We start from the raw sequence: 19811 nt of genomic DNA on the forward strand, positions 1-19811 counted from the left end.
TTCTAAATGTGTGTAAATATGGGAAGGGGAAGGAATTTCCTTTGAAAATTGGCTTGTACTTTGGTTAAAAAGATGTTCGGTCCCTCATCTTTTCTTCCATCCTAACTATTTAATTATAAAGCACATCATTGTAAAGTAGAAACGAAGTAATATTGTTTTGTTGAAGAGACTCATTGTTCAAATACAAGAAGTGTTTTATTACGTATGAAGAATATGATGATTTAGTGAGTAATTGGTAGCCTTTGTTTTCCATTGTTCAACAATGTATTTCTGAAGAGCTGAACTCTATCAACAACTCAAATGAAAAATGGGGATAACGGCATGCTTCAGAGTTTGTCAAGTATCTACCACTCAGAGTTAAAATTAGCTTTTGTAAAAGAAAAAAAAGCAGCTTTTCCTGATACTCAGTTGTTATATTTGTCTCACAATGAGTATAAATCTACATATATGGTCAATTTTATGGTGATGAGGTGATATGCCATCTCTTTACCATACAAGGTGACATTTCGGAAATGACCAGAAAAGGACCCGAACCGATATAAAACACTCAACATTTCAGTGAGTTTTTTCTTTCTGAATGCATAAATTTCTAGACAAAATAAACTAACAAATTCATATATTGTAATTTCATATACTTTTTTTCAGACACTCTGCATTTACTTTATGCCAATGCATGGTAAACAACTTACTATTACAGGCAACTCAAGCGTACCATTCTAACAGGAAGTTATAAATTATGAAAGTGTTGAGTGTTCAGAAAATAGAATTTATTATCTTCACTTAAACTAAACATGGGAGAGCAAAAACTGGTAATTCATAATTTCAGTTTCGAAGGTAGCCCAGATAGTTGAGAGTACCTGAACTCTTGTTACCTCAAGACCAAGTTCCATCAATGGACAGGGAAAGCTTCTAGATGCTTCATGTTTAGAGTCCTCGGAATCGCTTATTACAACTCATATGCCATTGGCAATGGACAGCTCTTAAGCAAATGCATGTAGATGTGCAAAAGGCAAGGGAATGCTCAATTAGTACTTACCTATATATGAAATGCTTACTAGGCTCTTGTCTTTTTAGTTACTTTTGCTTAAAAATAATTGGATATTGAAATGCTGCTGAACTATACATCTTTAATATCATATTTATTTTCAAAATGGTTGAAGGCTCCATCCACAGTATACCCCATAGCTATTTCTACCAGTAGAAAATAAATATTTAGGTTGGTTGCAGTTCATATTTGAGAATGCACTCATTTGCTCAGGAAATAAAGGAAAAAAGGAAAGTTAGTTAAGTGGTGACTAACTAGAGGGATTTAACTATGGAGTGGGATCGAGGTGTTCATGCACCTTGTATTTCTGGGAGGAAAGCTGGGTTAGAAATAAAGTGGAAATAATCTCAGGAATATTTATGACCACATATAAACTATGACAGGAACAATTAAACTAATACCACACAGAATACAGGAAACACCCTCTCTCTTGAATCTTATGCTACTGTATTCTGCTATGACAAAAACGAAGGGAAACTTTATAAACCTGCATAGAGGAATCATCTTACACAGCAGGATTATATGTGGTGTTTAGAATCTGCAGGCACAAACTCGTATCCCAATGAACAGGCTGTTCCCAGTCATTAAACTAAATGGGAAGTTTCATATTGATTTCCTTGGGGCAATATTTGCAACATTAACCCAGCCCATTTGCTGAGAAATAAACCTGAAGTATTGTTTTAAAATATATCACCAGCACTAACATATTTGTGAAAAACTCCATTGGATAATCAACAACACATCCCAAACAACATCTAAAAAGCCACATACAACAGGCCCTATAAATATCACACACAGAACAGCATACACTCTGCTAGAAAGAAGTTCCCTGAAGATGGGCTCTAGCACGAGTCTGAAAGCTCGGAAGTCAAAACCTCTGGTCCCAGTGACCGACCCAGACTGGATCCTGCAATCAATATTTGTCATCGGTGAACTTTTGGGTTGCACGACGCAGCATGTGTTAGCAATCTGCTAAGGACAGCACATTGTTTTTACAGACACAAGAGATGGAGGTGATACCTTTTCCAGCTGTTGGATTCCTTCTTCCACACAGCATACTGAGGCTAGTGTCCGGAGTATTTGAGGATATAGGCATCTGAAGCAATCTTGACGGCAGATTTTAAGCAAGGCAACAATACCTCCTTCCTATAAGCAAAAAAAATTCAGTAAATAAGTTGAATTAAGACTACAAGAGAAGAAGAAGAAGAAGAAGAAGAAGAAGAAGAAGAAGAAGAAGAAGAAGAAGAAGAAGAAGAAGAAGAAGAAGAAGAAGAAGAAGAAGAAGAAGAAGAAGAAGAAGAAGAAGAAGAAGAAGACATCGCAACAATACAAGTGGCTCAATAGAAGAAGCCATGTTCTAGAACAGGGGTGTCAAACTCAAGGCCCGGGGGCCAGATCCAGCCTGCAGGGTGCATAAATCTGGCCTGGAGGCCTGCACTGGAAATAGTGATGGACCAGCCCGCAGTGCCTCTGTCAGTGAAAGGGGAGCTCAGGAGGGCCACAGCCAGAGGCTGTCACAGCCAAAAATGGGGTGCAGGCAGGCCACATTCAGTCTCCTTGAGCTCTGTTTTTGCTGGCAGAAGGCTGCAGGAGGCCATCACGGCTGAAAACAGAGGCCTGGCAAGCCATCCTGGCCAAAAACAGAGCTTCAATGTGTGACATTGAGCTGGCCATGCCCACTCTGGTCACAGCCCTCTGGGCCCCTGAGATCAAACAGAACCCTGATGCAGCCCTCAATGAAACTGAGTTTGACACCTCTGTTCTAGAATTAGGTTCCAGTACAGTCCCTGTGTGCTCCAACTTCTGTATCAAAATGTCCGAACAGGCTTTCTAATTGCCTTTTTTTTAAAGCATTTTAATTAAAAATAAAGGACATCTAGCATTCTGCAAAACAAAGAAACATCCTCATACATAATTTTTATTTCCAGGAATGTTTCTGGACAGGTAAACATCAGAAGCATTTTTAGAAAATAAAATGGTGGTTGGCTGTGACTCAGTACTTGTTTGGCCGTGTGCCTCAAGTTCAGGGGAAAAAATAGTAATAGAAAGCAACTAAGAGATTATATAAAGTGATGGAGAATAACTTCACTATTTTGCCTTCTGCTAAATAGGCATTTTGTAATTGGTTGTACCCATAAGTAGCCATAAAATGGTCTCCAAATTCCAAATGTGTAGATTATTCCAAAAACACCAGTCGCTGAAGGAGAAACCAGGCAGCCATTTATTATGTGTGTGTTTGTGTGTGTGTGTGTTTGATGCAGTGTTTTAAGTGGTTCCATTCAACTCCATCATTTTATTATTGCCCTTTTAGAAGTTCCTGATAAACACCTATCACATCACAGGAACTAAACCATGATGAAAGTTAGCCATGCAGGCAAAGTGCTTAACATTGTCCAGGCCAATTCTTTGTATAGTGACTGTCTGCATAGACCCAGTTCACAATTTATCCAGCAATTAGGTTCTCATCTGTTAAAAAAAATATTAGTTCCAGTCCTTAAAGTTTGCATCCTAGTATACTGGAAACATAGCTGCTTATCACAGCTTTATCACAAAATATAATTAAACAGTTTCTAGTAACTTGAATGTCTCTAAATTGATGCTAAAACTGAATGCTCTCTAGAGGACATTGTTTTATTAGTCCTCAAGAAAAGCAAACAATAGAAAAGGAGAGAGAGGGAGGGAGAGGGGTACCCCAGCTGGGTTTGTGGCAGGACTAGAATTTACTGTCTCCAGGTTTCTAATCTGGTGTGCCCTAACTATTAAACCAATTGGTTGTCTTCATTTCTTTCTTCCGCCAATAAAGTCTATGTGCCTCTTTGCCAAATGGTTGCCTTCATAATTTTTCGTTCCAAACTCCATCGCAATATCTTGGCTGTGTATATAGCACTGAGCAGTGATTCCATTTCAGGTTTTTTGCCATATAGCATCCATGTAAAGCAGGGCTGTCAAACTCCCGGCCCATGGGCCAGTTGTGTCATGCGCTGGCTACACCCACACCTGGTTTAGCAAAGTGGGGGAAAGTACCAATACGTCACATGTTATTTCTAGGCACTTGATTACCTAATCATATATCATGGAGTGGAATGGATTCTTATAATCAATGCAAACTACATTCAGGTTGATCTTCCTTTTCTTGCAGTTTTCCAAAATCATCTTTTTAATTAGAAGCTGATCTGATCTTTTGTACTATTATTATTTTAAAATCTAGCTTATAACACTGATGTTCCCAGATAGTCTTTCCTTCAAAAACGAATTAGATCCAATCCATTCTAAGCTCCAAGCCAATCTCTGGCAATATACAAGTCTGAAGGTTCAATACAAGAATTGGCTGGTATAGAAATAATCTTAAATCTGCTTAGCCCTACAGAAAGTTTATTACTGACTAGATGGGAATTATTTGCAGATAAATGTAATTAGGATTTTGACCGAAATGGTTTTGTGAAATAATCCTTTTCCATTTATTAATATGGCTACAAAGCAATTCAGAAAGCTTTTATTGGCACAAATACAACCAAAAATGTGAATGAAATTCTATTGATTTCTGGAATTAATACCATAAGCAAAGACTTTATTTTCAAATCACTCACTCTTGAAGTCACTGCAATTGGGCGCTATATGTAATGGCAAAAGAACATTGATTGCTATGAACATTGATACATATAAAAATAGCTTGATGGTTCTTTTTATGCCACTGTTAATCTTGAAAAATGGAAACAATAGATTATTTAGTGCCTTCAGTCAATCGTTATTCCTGATGATGACTACATAGACAAATAATTTGGAGATTTTTCAGAAGTGCCATTGCCTTCTTCCTAGGTCTGAGAGAAAGTCACTGGAGTCCAGCTGGCTTTGTGCCTACAAACTTAAGTCTTTTGGTTTCTGGCCTGGGGCCTTTAACCAAACTGCCTCCCTATTATTTATTAAGATAATTTATATCTTGCCCTTTCAGAATAAAAATCTTCCCAAAGGAGATTTAAAACAATGAGCATTGAAGAATCTGTTTGCCAGGAGAGACATTATTTTTAATAACTTTCTATTCTGGGAGAAAGCAAATATCTGAGTAACCAGCTCATCACTACTGGAAAGAGAGGGCACCATACTGCATTGGCACTGCAAACCATGTTCTAGGCCATAGTAGAACTGCACTTTCTTTCTTCTGATCTGCCTCCACCAAGAACAAGTCTGAAGATTTCAAACAAACATTTGTTTGGCAAATAAAGAAGCTTGAATAACTATCTTTGCAATAATGTTAAGAGAGCCAGTCAACTATACCAGTAGCCAGGGGTGGGTGGATGGGGTTCTCAGGGGTTCGGAAGAGCCCCTAGCTAAGATTCTGCACAGTTTGGAGAACCCCCAAATCCCACTCCTGGCCCACCCACCCCTCCCAGGAGTCCACACACAGCCCCTTTTGGATGCAAGTAAGTGCTGGGTGTACACAGAGGCTCGGGGAGGGTGAAAAACAGGCCTTCCGGAAGTTTGGGAAGGCCAAAAATGGGCCTATTTCCAGCTTCCAAGGATCCTCCGGAGCCCAGGAAGACCATTTTCGCCCTCTTGGAGGCTCAAGGAAAGCCTCCGGAGCCCTGGGAGGGCAAAAACACCCACCATGGTACAGGAGGCTGACACATCCACCATGGCCACGCCCACCCAGCAACCAGGCAGAGAACCCTTTGCTAAAATTTTTGAAGCCCACCCCTGCCAGAAGCCCTTTCAAGTGCACTATGTACAGCCAAGTTCATAATTTTAATTTTGTTTAAGAGAGATAAACTCTTCATTTATGGGTAGGAAGTAAGGATAAACATAATTGTTTCATCCCTCTTCATCCTAATCCTCACTGTTCTTTACATGTAGAAAATAAATTAAGTGTATAATCCTCTTGCAATCATCATAATGTTGGAAAGTTGGTATAATCCAGTAAAGGGTTATTATCCCTGCTTTTTTGACTTTTTTCTGCAAAAAAAGATAAAACAGTTGCAGGTGTTTTAATACTTCTCTATTATAGCCTAAGGATATTTTTCCCCAGATAATCTCTTTCAATTTCAAAGTGGCTCAAACTAAATTCAATCTTGGCCTTGGTGTTTGCTGATTAGATTAGCTTTTTGTTACAGAAATGGCTAGTATTTACTAAGTATGTAAAAGTAAAAGGTTGAGACTATAATTTTTGTATTTTACTGTGCTGAAAAAAAGTTGGAAGTCTTTTTTTTCTTTTCTCCTTCACTCTACACTTCTTTTTCCCCTTCCTATTTCCCTACTACCTTTACTTTCATGAGAGAAGGCGAATATATGTGTCCCAGGATAAATGTTGCAGAATCCAATCTGGGTTGGTCACCGGGACCAGAGATTTTGTCTTCTGAGTTTTTGGACTCGTGCTGAAGAGAAGTACACACTCTGCTAGGGAGAAGTTATCTGAAGATGGGCTCCAGTACGAGTCCGAAAAGTTCAAAAGAAAAAAATCTCTGCTCCTGGTGACCAACCCAGATTGGAACCTTTATTTTTATTTATATTTTATACTATTAACTAGCTCAATACCCGTGCTTCGCTACGAAACTATGTGGTCGGGTTTAGATTTTGGGGAGGAAAATAAGGGGGCGGAATTCTGCCTCTCCCTATCAGCATTCATCGTTATCCATCTGGCTAGAATCCTGTCAGTGTGTGAGAGAGTTGAGGGCTGTTTGGAAACAATATTTGCTGTGTGAGGAAGGAGACAGCAAGGAGCTTGGGCGTGGCTTAGCTCAACTGTTCTGTACTAAAGCTGGTTGCTGCTGTGAAACTAAAACTGAAACTGAAACTCCTCTCCTCCGCTTGTGTTTTGCATTTGGAACATATTTCTTTTCAGGTGGGGAGGGGGAGTAGAACCCCTTAGCATCAGAGCATGAATATATGAAATACTAATGCTCTGTGGATCATTTCAAAAAATCCTTTCTTAGTGAACACCTGGAAGCTAAGAGGAACTTCATACATACCAAATTTCAAATTTGTAGGCTTTATGTTTCTGGAAATTTTGTGATGATGCGTGAGTGGTATTCACTTTTATATATAAAGATTATCTTAATAAAAAATAAAAAAATATCAAATTCAATCTGGGTTTACAAACTGAGTTATGCTCTTTTGAATCTCACATTCCCAATACTGCGCCAATCAAATGGCAGTTTTAAAGAAAGTAGGTTATGTGGACATAAAGTTTAAAGATGAGAAGAAGCTGGACCTTCTCATAAACCTAAGCCAAAATTTATTGGGAAAAATAAATTGCTTAACATTTTAAAGACTTCTTGTTCTCAAACTTTAAATAGGTAGCTGGAAAAGGAGGCATAATAAAGAGGACTTTTAACTATCAGACTAAGAAGGATTTTGATGGTGACCTATTCAATTTCTTTTATTAAACGCCATTGATTTTCACACTGTTGCCTGTAATAAAAGACAAATAAATTTATTTGTGCCTCTCTGTGAAAGAAAATAAGTTAATTTCATTTATTTACAATCTATATTTGATCAGCCATGTTTGGTTTGGAAAATATCTTAGATATATAGGCATTCATAAGGCCAGCTTTCACTTTTTTAAAAAAATAAATGATTTTGGGAAAAGAATTGTTGGCGATATAAATCATATCCTAAAGAATCATTGTGGGTATTAGAGAGTACTTTGATCTTTCCTGTGATAAAAACTAAATAAATTTAACAAAGAATTTAGAAGATAAGAATCCATTCTTAATTTTTCTCATTTGTGATCTCAAGGCTTTCGCCCATTGTTGTTATATTACATTGGTTCTTTAAAATGAACTAATATGTAAAGAATGAGTAAATGTTATAATGCACCTACAAGAGCTAAGGAACAAAACAGCAGGCGATTTGAGCAAGTCTTTGTCAACAACTTTAATTTCTCTTCCCTCTTTGGGGAGCTAACTTGTTTCTCCAATTCAGCTTTTCCACTAGAAGTTCTCTTATTTAGGCTGCTTTTATTGAACAAATTCTTCTATCGTACCTGTTCCAAATAAACTAAGAGAAAAATCTTAGATGTGCAGTGCAAAGTCACACTGATAATATTACAACTTCTTTTTGCACGAATGGAAGTATCAAAATGAGGGTTGATACTTTCACTAAGACGGGAATTATTTTTTCAGCCCCAATCTTTTCCACACGTCTATAAAAAGGAATAGCAATAGCCTAAATTATGTTATTGAGTGCCAGTTTGGTGTAGTAGTGAAAGGGACCAGGCTAAAAACCAGGAGACCATGAATTCTAGTCCTTCCTTACGCATTGAGCCAAATAGGTGACTATGAGCCAGTCAGTCCTTCTCCGCCCCAAATAGAAGTAAATGGTAATCTACTTCCATAGGTCTTGCTAAGCAAACTGCACAGACAAGTCCACATGGTCACCAGGACTGAAAACGGACTTAAAGGCACACCTACAAAAGTAATCATTATGAGAATTATGGAGAAGTAGTGCTAAAACCTGAAATGCTAAGCATGTAGATTCTGCTTCTTGCATTACAATTGTCAGTACTGTCAAATCTATTAACCACTAACAGTTTGTTCTGCCAGTGTGGAAACATGTAATAAAATTAGAGCTATGTTTGGGTACAATATTCCTCCTTTTCTCTAGTCCACATGTTCTCTACAAAGATGGGGGAGCATTTTGATCCACATTCTCATAAATGAATGACCCATTGGGATACCCATATCAAAATAACTTACCTTATGTCCGGCCAGAACTTGAAAATAACATTTAAAGTAGCACAGTATTTAAACAAAATGATTCGGTTGAGATCTGCATATGTGGGATTGATTGGAGTAGATTGCAAGGGCGACTCCAAAATATAATGTTATTATATTTTATCTATATCTTAAATTATTGTACATTATTACAATTTTATTTTGGATTGTATTTTATTACTGTTTCATCTTAAATTGTATTTTGTCTAGATTCCATTTTAAATTGTATTTTATCAAGTTCCATTTTAAATAGTATTTTATCAAATTTCATTTTGAATTGCTTTTATTAAATTTTAGTAACAAATTGTTGCTGGAACTTTGCACTTTGATATGGCCCAAGGGCTAATCAATAAAGACTTATTCTATTCATAATTGCTGATGAAAAATGAGAAGATGGAGAGATGGGGAATGTACATTTTGACATAAAATGCCATCAATGCGGTAGTAATTCTTAATTTTTAAGAACAACAGCCTATATGATGTTGATTATTTTCTCTGGAAAGAAAAATCTACATTTTAATGTTGGGTGGGGAGTGATAAAACATTACAAAAGAAGCCCTCCCCCTGCATCTGGATCTCAACAAATAATTGTTCTAGAATCATCCCAAGGGTAACTTGCCTTGGCAATGATGCGACACAAATGGGATCCTTCCTGAGTAAGGCTGAATAAGTTGCTTACAGCTGATTCTACAGAGTAGAGGTTATCTGATGAATCTATTTCTTTCACCAAGTTCTGTGTAATAAACCACAAACAGAGACAAAAAGAAATAATTGTTAAACTTTGCTCTTAGAGTATTTAGAGAGTGAAGCAGACTGAACTGACATTCAAACTGGAAAGGAAAATACTGCTCTTCTTCAAGTACTAAATTCAGAGTACTAACTTTCATAAAGAAGCAACTTTATTAGGACATGTATCTGGAAAGGCATGGAGTATATTCCAGAATTCAGAATGTTTTCTGAATAATGTCAAAGGTATGATTAAATATTCCTTAGCTCTGTAGATATGCCAGACCCATTACATATATCTATTGAAGTGCATTTTTACTGTCTTTTTTCATCTCTCATCCTTCTTCCTCCCCAAATCTTCCAAGGCTACTCACCGTTGGTGTTCTTAGTAATCATTAGGGTTAGCTTCTCAAGACACGGGTAACTGGCACTTTTCTCCCTTAACCAAAGCTGTTTTTTGCTGCTCTAACCCCAGACTGTTAAACTGGAAAATTGCTAGCTCCTTTGAGGTGGGGAAAGAGAAGAAAAGACTCTCCTTTTTCTATGTTGTAATTCCTTCTTCTCTCAGAAGCACCCCTTATTAGGAAATATTGCTGAGCTTCCTGATCCTCTATGGTTCCCCTTCAATGTTGTCTGTATTGGTTCCCAAGACAATTCAGTGTCTGGGATGCTTCAAAGGACAATCTGGGCTAAGACTACTTGTTGCCTCACTATCTTACAACTTTGGATTTCTTGCTTCTTCCTCCTTTTCTTGCCTTCTTCTAACAGCCTTTTCCTTCCTCTCTCCCAACCCTCACCATTTTTTTCTAGTCAGCCATTAGTAGTATGCCTTTTGAGTCTCAAATGTTAACAACTCCCCCAGGTAATCAGGTCCCTCCCTTTTCTATCTACCTGCAGAATGTGTAAGACCTGAAGCAGATACCTTTGTGGCCCCCAACCAGACTCCAACAAAATCAAAACAAAAAGAAGAGGGGAGCAAATCATTTCGGAATCGTTCAACATTGAGCAGTGAGCAAACCTCACTCCTTACTAGCACTGATGTTGTGCTACTTAGTTTGGATAATGAAACATCTGCAAAAAAGACAATCAAACTCAGAGAGCATTAAGGACCCCTCATTTCAATCCTGAGTCACAAATATTCTCCTCTAAGAGTGGTGTAGTGGTTAGAATGCAGTATTGCAGACTGACTCTGCCCATAGCCAGATGTTCAATCCTGACCGGCTCAAGGTTGACTCGGCCTTCCATCCTTCCAAAGTTGGTAAAATGAGGACCCAGATTGTTAGGGGCAATATGCTGACACCCACTTAGAGAGTGCTGCAAAGCACTATGACATATAAGTCTAACTGCTATTGCTAAGTGCTATTATTGTTCAGAATTGTTGCCAAGAAAACCGCATGGCTATATTCATATTGTCACTAGGAGTTAACCTGGATGGAAAGAAGATTTTACTTTTATGTGTTTAACTAAAACATTTTCTGCGCTCCAGTAGTTACTCTAACATTTGACTTACAGAACAAATAGTTTTCTATTGACACTGTAGAGTAGGTTTATGTAGAGAATGTTTATATTTGCAGTCTTAGTATTCTCCTAGTATGAAAGACAATAGATATGTCTCAAAATACTTCAGGATATCTTGAGAGATATAAATAGAAGTATTGCCAAAATATATTTTTGCTACCAAAAAGAAAAAATTACCAACCTTTATTTCATATGTTAGAGCTAGTTCTACCAATTGAGCAAAATACTGTGCCACTGTGGTCAGCGCATCATTAATACAAGATTTCATTGATTTTAATATTTGTTCATCTTCAATCTGTATGCACCTAGAAGGAAATGTTTAAAACAAGTATCAGTCAGTGGCACTGTAATTTATAAAACAAGATCTATTCAAGATGCTACACCAAATAGCAGCTCTATGGTATCTATATAAAGGTAAATTAAAATTCACAATTAATATGATTGCCACCATTTGTGAATCAACAATATATAAAAATCCCCTGGGATTTTCCATTCTTTTCTATTAAATATATACTTTTCCGCAAAACACATATTGAATCCCTATCACAACATTAACTATTAATCTAATGAGGAGATTTATGTTAATTAGACCTGATAAAAGTTAGGCTTTCTCTGCAAGTGGAAGAGGCCTATTGGTTTCAAATCTATCATAATATTATAGCTCCTCGACCCATTAAGGATGTCTGCAATTTTTAATATAGGTTTGCTAAGACAAAAGTACACAAATCAATAATGTTTAATATTACCTTTCAGTAACTGTTGTAAGCTCTGAGCATTTTTCCACTAGCATTTTTTCATACTGCAAAAGATAGAAATAGAAATGTGTTGCATTAAATTATTTGAAAAAGAATCAAAGTATGAGCTTTATTTTCAGACACATGTTATGAACTCAATCCCAGTTCATGAAAGTAACATGGATAAGCAAAACATAAATCTTAAGAAATACGGTCAATGGCAGGATGGGCTGAGAATGGAGGATCGGCTTCTTATTCTGGTGGGCAGGGATGGATATCAACAGCTCTGAAGAAACATAAATGCCTTCCAGGTTCATTCTGTGTGGGGTTCTGCTTTTCCCTTCCCTTTTGATATCAAATAATAACGAGGAATGAACTACGTGGGATGTCTCCCATTCTCCCACATCTAATCCTGTTTTAGGATATTGACCAGGGTAGGAATGGGGAATTAACTTGTTTGTGATCGCTAAATATCATTCCAATATTCAGAAACATCAGTTGCACCTAGAAATTACACCTTTGTAGAATTGGGAGGGAATAATTTTATTTTATTTTATTTTATTTTATTTCTTTCTTTTTTCTTTTCTTTCTTTTTCTTTCATTCTCTTTTTTTGTAGGTGGTTAGAGAGGAATTACCTGATTGCTAAATTCATGTAATAGCCATTCTTCTGAAAAATACGCAGAGCAGCTAATTAAAATAAACAAAAGCAAAATTCCATTAAAAACGTGATTTAAGATATTCATTTGAAATCCAGGATAGATTAGCATATCCAGGCTGATGTTCTGGATCGCAGCACCCACAACTCCTCTGTCAATATTAGGATCACATTGCTATGTAAATACAAGATGCTATTTTTTCTAGTATTCCTGATATCCAAACTGCTCATAAACATATAGGAGCTTGATCTGGATTGGGATCACAGCTAATCGTTTTCCATGTTCTCATATTTCTTTTTAAAAGAAAGTCATACACTCAGTGAGCTGCACTTTTTCATTCTGAAATTCTATTGAGTGATCTTATTGAAATGAGCAGGTAAGTGGAAAGATAGCAAAGGCTGAATTAAGGTTTCCTGTTCTTATATTGGCAATCTTACTTTAGAACATAAAGGATTAGCAACCATGTAAGAAAAGTAGAATGTGCCATAGCAGAGTAACACATTTTATCCTTTGCAAAAATTGCAGCCAAAGCAAAAAGGAATTATAGCATAAAGAGAAGGACCATAGACCCAATATAAAAGTCTATGGCTTACATATAGAAAATCCAGGTTTATTTCTTGCCATCTCCAGCTCAATGGTTCAAGCAACAGATTATGGTTTATTTTATTTATTTATTTCTTATTTATTTATTTATTTAGCGCATGGCAAATACATGGATTTATAGTGGTTCAAATGTTAATGTCCAGTCCACACAGCCACTCAAGGATAAGGTGGTCTATGTTGAAAAAAATCAGACATTGGGCAGGTGTAAGCTCTTGATGGACATTTGGACACAATGTGATGGATATTTTGTCGAGGAGCACCACAGTCACACTGAGGAGTAGAGACAAGATGCCATTTAAACAAATGACTCCTGGCAGACAACATATTGGGTATGGATACTGTTCAGAGTTGACCAATGCTGGCAAGGAAGGTCAAAACCTGGCACCTTTTGTGTAGAGCAAGGGTCTTCAAACTTGACAAGTTTAAGATTTGTGGGCTTCAACTCCCAGAATTCCTGAGCTAACATGACTAGAGGAGGAATTCTGGGAGTTGAAGTCCACAAGTCTTAAAGCTGTCAAGTTTGAAGACCCTTGGTATAAAGTCATCTACGTAACTGCCTGTATCTGGGCGTTCAGCAGCCCATTTGTCTTTCCACAGTGAGTTGATGTCAAAGTTGTTAGACAGCTGTTGAGCAAGTGCCAGAGAGGGCTTCCTGGGTTTAAGCCTGCCAATTGATAGATGAGGAAGATCAGCGTGCACAGGAAGAAGTAGGTTCCTCATAATTTTATTGTACTCCTTCACTAAGGCTTCCTACCTTTGTAGAGCTGGTGGTGTAATGTGGCTCAAGACAGGGAGCCAGCAAGTAGGAGTAGATTATGATAGATTATGGTGAAGTCCTTTGAACCAAGTTCCTGATGAGTAGTTGCCAATCAAAGCATGCAAATTGGGCTAGCTTTTTAAAACAAAATATAATTTGATTTCATTTCTAATACCTCACCCTCACCAACTTACTCTGAATGGTTTACAAGAAGATTGTAAATCTTCAGTAAAGAAAGAACTCAAAATTATCTAGCAATAAAAGTACTATTGGAAGAAATATCCATCTGGGTTCAGTTCAGCTGATTGGAAAGATGGTTTATTGGTGGACAGGACCATATGGGTTTGAAATCCTGGTGCAGCTGAATACATGGGGTTGAGAGGGAGAGGTATTTATACCCTCTGTTGGGCCTTGGCCTTGAGCTTCCTGTTCCTGTGGCAAGACCATGTATTCTATTGGCTGTAGTCAGACTCCCATGTGGAGTCATGTTTGTCTGAATCAAGTTTGGTGGAACCTTGGGCTGATGTAATATCCCCAGGTGCCATGTGGTGAGCTCTGCTGATAGATAATCCTACTATGTCCTGGGGGTGAAGGTCTTTAGTCTTGTAGATAGGATGGCACCAAAATATCTGCTGGGGGCAAGGAGCTGAGGCTCTGTCTCCAAGAGCATGTTTCTCAATTTCTCATCCAGGAAAATATAATATTCTGCCTTTTTAATATTTCCTAAAATATTTCACTCTTCTAGGAGAGGGGTGGGTGCTAACTTCCTATAATATTATGCCAGACACAAACTGCAATAATTATTATGTTCATAGAATCTGACCTGGTACAAAGCTGCTTCAGAAGCTTCCTATCAAAACAATGGTTCTGGCATGACTATATACTGCACATTATGCACACACATAAACACTGACATATTCTTTCCAGTTCCATGGAGTTCTAGACTTCCTTGTTTTTAAAAGTAGTTTTTTTTTAAACGTTTATCTAGACTGTTAAGTAACAGTTTCATAATACTACCCGTTCCTAGATTGATTTTACCTGATGCATTTCTTCCCAAGAAATCTTTGTGAGTATATTATATTCATTGATCATTGATCGGACTTGGCAATTGACCCGGACTGTCATGCTGTGTACCCTCTGCCATCTATTCTTCTCCAATTTTTGAACAATCCTGGTCAGCTCAGTACTTATAATCCAAGCTCTTTTCAGCAACAACTGCAAGTTGTCACAGGCACCATGTTGTGATGAAACAGGAAATTCACCATGCGCATCTTCTTCCAGACTGATTGGCTTAGACTGAAGAATGCACATGCATTCACTATCAGTCATAAGCTTCAAGTCCTCCATCCAGCGTTGGACTGAGTCCATCTGAATTAAATGCATACTAAAGATAGGGGGAGAAAAGAAACACTTTTAGCAAAATAATATTTAGCCAATTATATTTCTGTTATACTGTATTTGAGGGAAAGAGCAACATGGCATGGTTCTTCACATCAAGTCTATTTGTATTTCAGCTAAAACATCTGGTTCAGTGGTGGGATTCAAATTTTTTTACTACCGGTTCTATGGGCATGGTTTGGTGGGCGTGGCAGGGGAAGGATACTGTAAAATCTCCAGGCAGAGGTGGTATTCGCTGGTTCTCCAAACTACTCAAAATTTCCGCTACCGGTTCTCCAGAACTGGCCAGAACCTGCTGAATCCTACCTCTGATCTGGTTGCCTACTGATAGAAATAAATTAGGTGGATATTTGGTGCAATCTATTCCATTAATAATTATGAAGGCATGTGCAGAAAGTCTTGAGTTGATTTTCATATGCATGGATACGAAGTTTCAGAGAGTTTCAGGGCATACTCTCTTTTGAGCACAGCGTTCTATATCAACTCATCTCAATTCATTTCAAAGATAGGACACAAATACAGTGGTGAGTGACGCTCACAGGTTCATTCCAGATAATAGTCCCCAAATGTTTGAGGACTATTCTGTTCAATTTGCTGAATAAAAGCAAGTATATATTACAATGAGTTAACATGTAGAGTTTTTCTTCATTCTATTTTTGTTTGTATTCATTTTCACTCTTTAACTTTCAGTAAAATTATATGTACAATACAATCCTCCTTGACTTCATTTCTGCTTCATCGTAGCCTCCATCCTCCTCTGACACTACCCCAGGAGGAGGAATGGAGCCACTGAAATCCTGATAACCTATTTTAAGGAGAAAAGGCTATTCTCTTATCCTTCAGCATAAAGTTTAAGATAAACAAATAACAAAAAGTTGTATTTCTGCCCAGCTAATCTACTGATTTATTTAGAGAAGCACAGAAAATTGAATTCAGCCATAGTCCAGTTTATTATTAGCTAATATGATTAAAGGTCATTTAATGCTGTGATTCTGTAAGCTGACCGAAGACATTAGTCATGTTACTGGAAGGGAGGGAGCTAACAATTATGCAAGACCATTTCTTTCCCTGCTAAAAACAAAAGGCAGCTGTTAAAATATTTCTTGTATGCTGATATGAAATGAATGAAATGGTTATAAATGGAAATTAGGATTTATTTTTTTTCAGTTTGGAGATCGTGAAACTATTTGCTAAGAAATATATATATATATATTGTAGAACTATAACCACATACGACACAGCAGATGAATATAGCATTCTATGGATATAATTTGACATTTGTCTGAATCAAATGAGACAATGTGGTCAAAAGCATCCACAAAATTTCTCCCCACCCCACCCCAGCATATTCTAAGTAAACTCTGCTAAAACACAAATGCTACTTTTGAGTTGGGAAGTTGATTCTTCTCTCCCAGGGATTTTTAAAGCAGAATCTCTTCCGGAATTTATTCTCATCAAACAAATATCAAATCTTTCACCAGCAGGGGGAACTCTGCGGAGTGATAACCTTTCCTTCGGGGATATCAAATGGGGCAGGGGGGGGGTGGATACCTGCCCAGTTGTAATCTTTTTACAGCTTTAACTTATATCATTAGGAAATGGTATACCGATATAGTATGGATAATATAACAAAGGTAGAGTGATATCATCAGATGGTTTGAAGCTATTGATCTCAAGGGGGGATGACTCCCTCAGTATCTTGTTTAAACAACCCCACTCTCCCTTATCTTTTGGCAAATACCCTCACTGTAATTTACCTTGACATAAAGATTAATACAGTAGTTCAATCCACATTTGAGATTTTTAAGAAGAGATTGGATAACCATTTGTCTGAAATTGTGCAGTTTCCTGCCTGAGCAGAGGGTTGGACTAGAAAACCTCCAGGGTCCCTTCCAACTCTGTTATTCCCTCCCTCTCTTCCAGGCTGCTCCTCTCAGCTTCTCTTCCTCTTGGCCCTTCAGGATTCATTCCCAGCCAAATCCTCTGACCAATTCTCTCAGAAGTGAAACTTCTGATCTCTTAGGTTTTACCTGAACTGAACAGACTACCAACAGTCCAGAATCCTTTGCAGGAAGTTTTGTGCCTTCTCTCTTTACCTTTTGCTCAGGAGTAGTCTTTCTGCCAATGGAACTTCTTGCCTTACTGATCCAAACCTCTTTCTTCTATCCCTCTCTCCCTTGCCACACCCATAGTTGCAGCCTTATGACCTAGGACCCTGTCTCCTCCCTGTGCTACTTTTGTTTTGCTCAATTCATTATCTTTAGGGACCAGTTAAACTATAACCAGAAGGCAACAGGTCTAGGTAAAGATTCCTCACCCTCTCTCCTCAAATTCTGTTTCTCTATTTACTTGTCATCTCCGTAGACTCCATTTTCTTCATCCTTCAGTTTAACTAATCTATTTTTTATCCTTTCCTGTCCTGCACCAACTACACAGCAACCATAGGGTTGTACGTGCAATTTTCCTACTTACGATATAGCTTTTACAACACTCTTGAAAAGGTTGACCTCTAATCTTGCCCCCTATTTGTCAAAATATTGGTGGGTTTGTTTTACTTTTATAAAACGCTCTTGTTTAACCTCCAAATGGGTTGACCTAGGAATGTATTGCTATGTTTCTAAGTATTCTAGATTTAGAATCCAAGTTAGCCTTCATATGAAACTGACAGTTGCAGGGTTGCACTTAAATAAGATGAGTTGTACACAAAAATAGTGATACACGGTTTAAGGTGCATTCAAATACTTCTTATCACATGCACATCCAGACCTGGTGATGGAAAGGCTCATGTTTGTTGACGCAACAAGATCCAATACAGCTCTAGCTGGGAGAAGCTGATGGATGGTCATATTCCCTAAATCCTATAATCTCAATAACTCATCTTATTGAATCCCCAATGCAAATTTGAGGGAATAAACAAGGGCCTACAAGGGGAAGGGTGTTGGTGAATATTGCCTTCCCAGTTCCTCTAGCAAATTAGTATTTCACCCACATCCAGCTTGAATTGTGTGTGTGTGTGTTTGTGTAAGAGAGGGAGGAAGAACACAGATGCCCAAAATAAAGACTGAATTTCACTAGTAAATTTATATTTCCCATATATAATATAGCTGCCCTAGCTGTAATTCATACTTCCAGTTGGAATCTTAAGCACTTTTAGAATTCTGCTATTCAGAGCATACACCATTTTTTTAAAAATCTCATTTAAAAAAAAAAAGCTACAAGTTCATAGCTTAAGGCCTAACTATATTTTATATTACTTCCTTAAAATTAAAATCAATATATGAACTAGCAGTCAGAAAGCTTACAAGGGTAGAATGCCTATGATTGTTAGAAGTGTTATGCTGGCAATCATTCTGAGCCCAATCTGACAGCAGTAAAAAGAGCACTGCCATTATTTTCCCTGCAGTAGTGCTCTGGACTTAGAACCTAATTAGGTTTCATTAAGCAAAAATGAAAGTACCCATATTTAAAAATAGCATGGAAAGAGAGGGGGGGAAGGGAGGGAGATGGAGAGAGGGGGAGAGGAAGGGGGGAGGGAAGGAAAGAAGGAGGGAGGGAGAGAAGGAAGGAAGGATGGGGAGAGAGAAAGAAGGAAGGAAGGAAGGAAGGAAGGAAGGAAGGAAGGAAGGAAGGAAGGAAGGAAGGAAGGAAAGAAGGAAAGAAAGAAAGAAAGAAAGAAAGAAAGAAAGAAAGAAAGAAAGAAAGAAAGAAAGAAAGAAAGAAAGAAAGAAAGAAAGAAAGAAAGAAAGAAAGAAAGAAAGAAAAGATTCAATTTTCATATAAAATAATACTGGTACATTATTGATGGATTTGCACCTTAAATTTTAAAAAAATATTATGATTTTCTTGTCATTTTACATGACCACATCATATGAGGCAGTGAATAATCACATTTTTACATCTTCAATGTAGAGAAGCTAATGTCCATCCTTTTAAATGCATTATTTGAAGAGTCAAACACACTCTAAATACAACTTTTGATGAACCAACTTTAACTTGGTAACTTCAGATCTACAGATATAGGAAGTGTACATTTTAATAATAAAACAATATTGTAATAATAATATATTTATATTCAATCTTCCCTTTCATTTATAACAAAGCTGATATTGTGAGGTAAATTTGATTTGGATATAATTCCAAAGTGCATATCAGCAAGAATATGTTCAGTTTCCATTGACAGATGCCGAGATACATTTAAAATATAACTTTCCTAGCCAATCCTGAGATCCTTATGTATTATGCTGTAGAACAGTCTTTAAAAATTTCTATTGTATGCCAAGCAATTCATTCCAAAACATTTTAGTTAACAAAGTAAATTATATATCTAAACAAAGGCAGTAGTTTTCTAGTTGAATTGAAGTATTATTGCTTTTGGCTGTAAATCATTCCTATGTATCGTCCTTTTGTAATATTTAAATTACCACTCTGAAAATAAAAATATAAATATGTTTTAAAATATATAGCATGAAATTCAAATTAAGTTAAAGAGATGGATTGAAATAAATTAGCTAAAGACTTCTTTTATTTAAATATGAAAAAACGACTAGACCAATTTTCTAGTTGTTCAATCTATATATATAAAAAAGTGGAAAAGCACTTATGCATCATCACAAAATCTCCAGCACCGTAAAGCCTACAAACTTGAAATTTGGCATGTATATTCCTCT

At 37.2% G+C, this 19811-nt stretch overlaps 1 protein-coding gene across 2 annotated transcripts in view; it reads right to left on the reverse strand.

Annotated features, from left to right (window-relative positions):
• Positions 1-19811, reverse strand: part of INSC (INSC spindle orientation adaptor protein) — a 138973-nt gene that overhangs the window by 53926 nt on the left and 65236 nt on the right. The window contains exons 3-7 of one of the 2 annotated variants that reach the window (XM_087950915.1): positions 14785-15130; positions 11742-11794; positions 11177-11300; positions 9371-9484; positions 2066-2191 (exon numbers count right to left, since the gene is read on the reverse strand). In XM_087950915.1, the coding sequence (XP_087807041.1) occupies positions 2066-2191; positions 9371-9484; positions 11177-11300; positions 11742-11794; positions 14785-15130 (763 nt within the window). Of the gene's footprint in view, positions 1-2065; positions 2192-9366; positions 9485-11176; positions 11301-11741; positions 11795-14784; positions 15131-19811 lie in introns of both variants that reach the window. The other variant, XM_087950916.1, reaches the window with a different exon arrangement.

This window comes from Notechis scutatus, chromosome 1 (genome assembly GCF_049901735.1).
Source record: "Notechis scutatus isolate UNSWTSFEM ecotype Mainland chromosome 1, rNotScu1.2, whole genome shotgun sequence".
Classification (NCBI taxonomy): Eukaryota; Metazoa; Chordata; class Lepidosauria; order Squamata; family Elapidae; genus Notechis; species Notechis scutatus.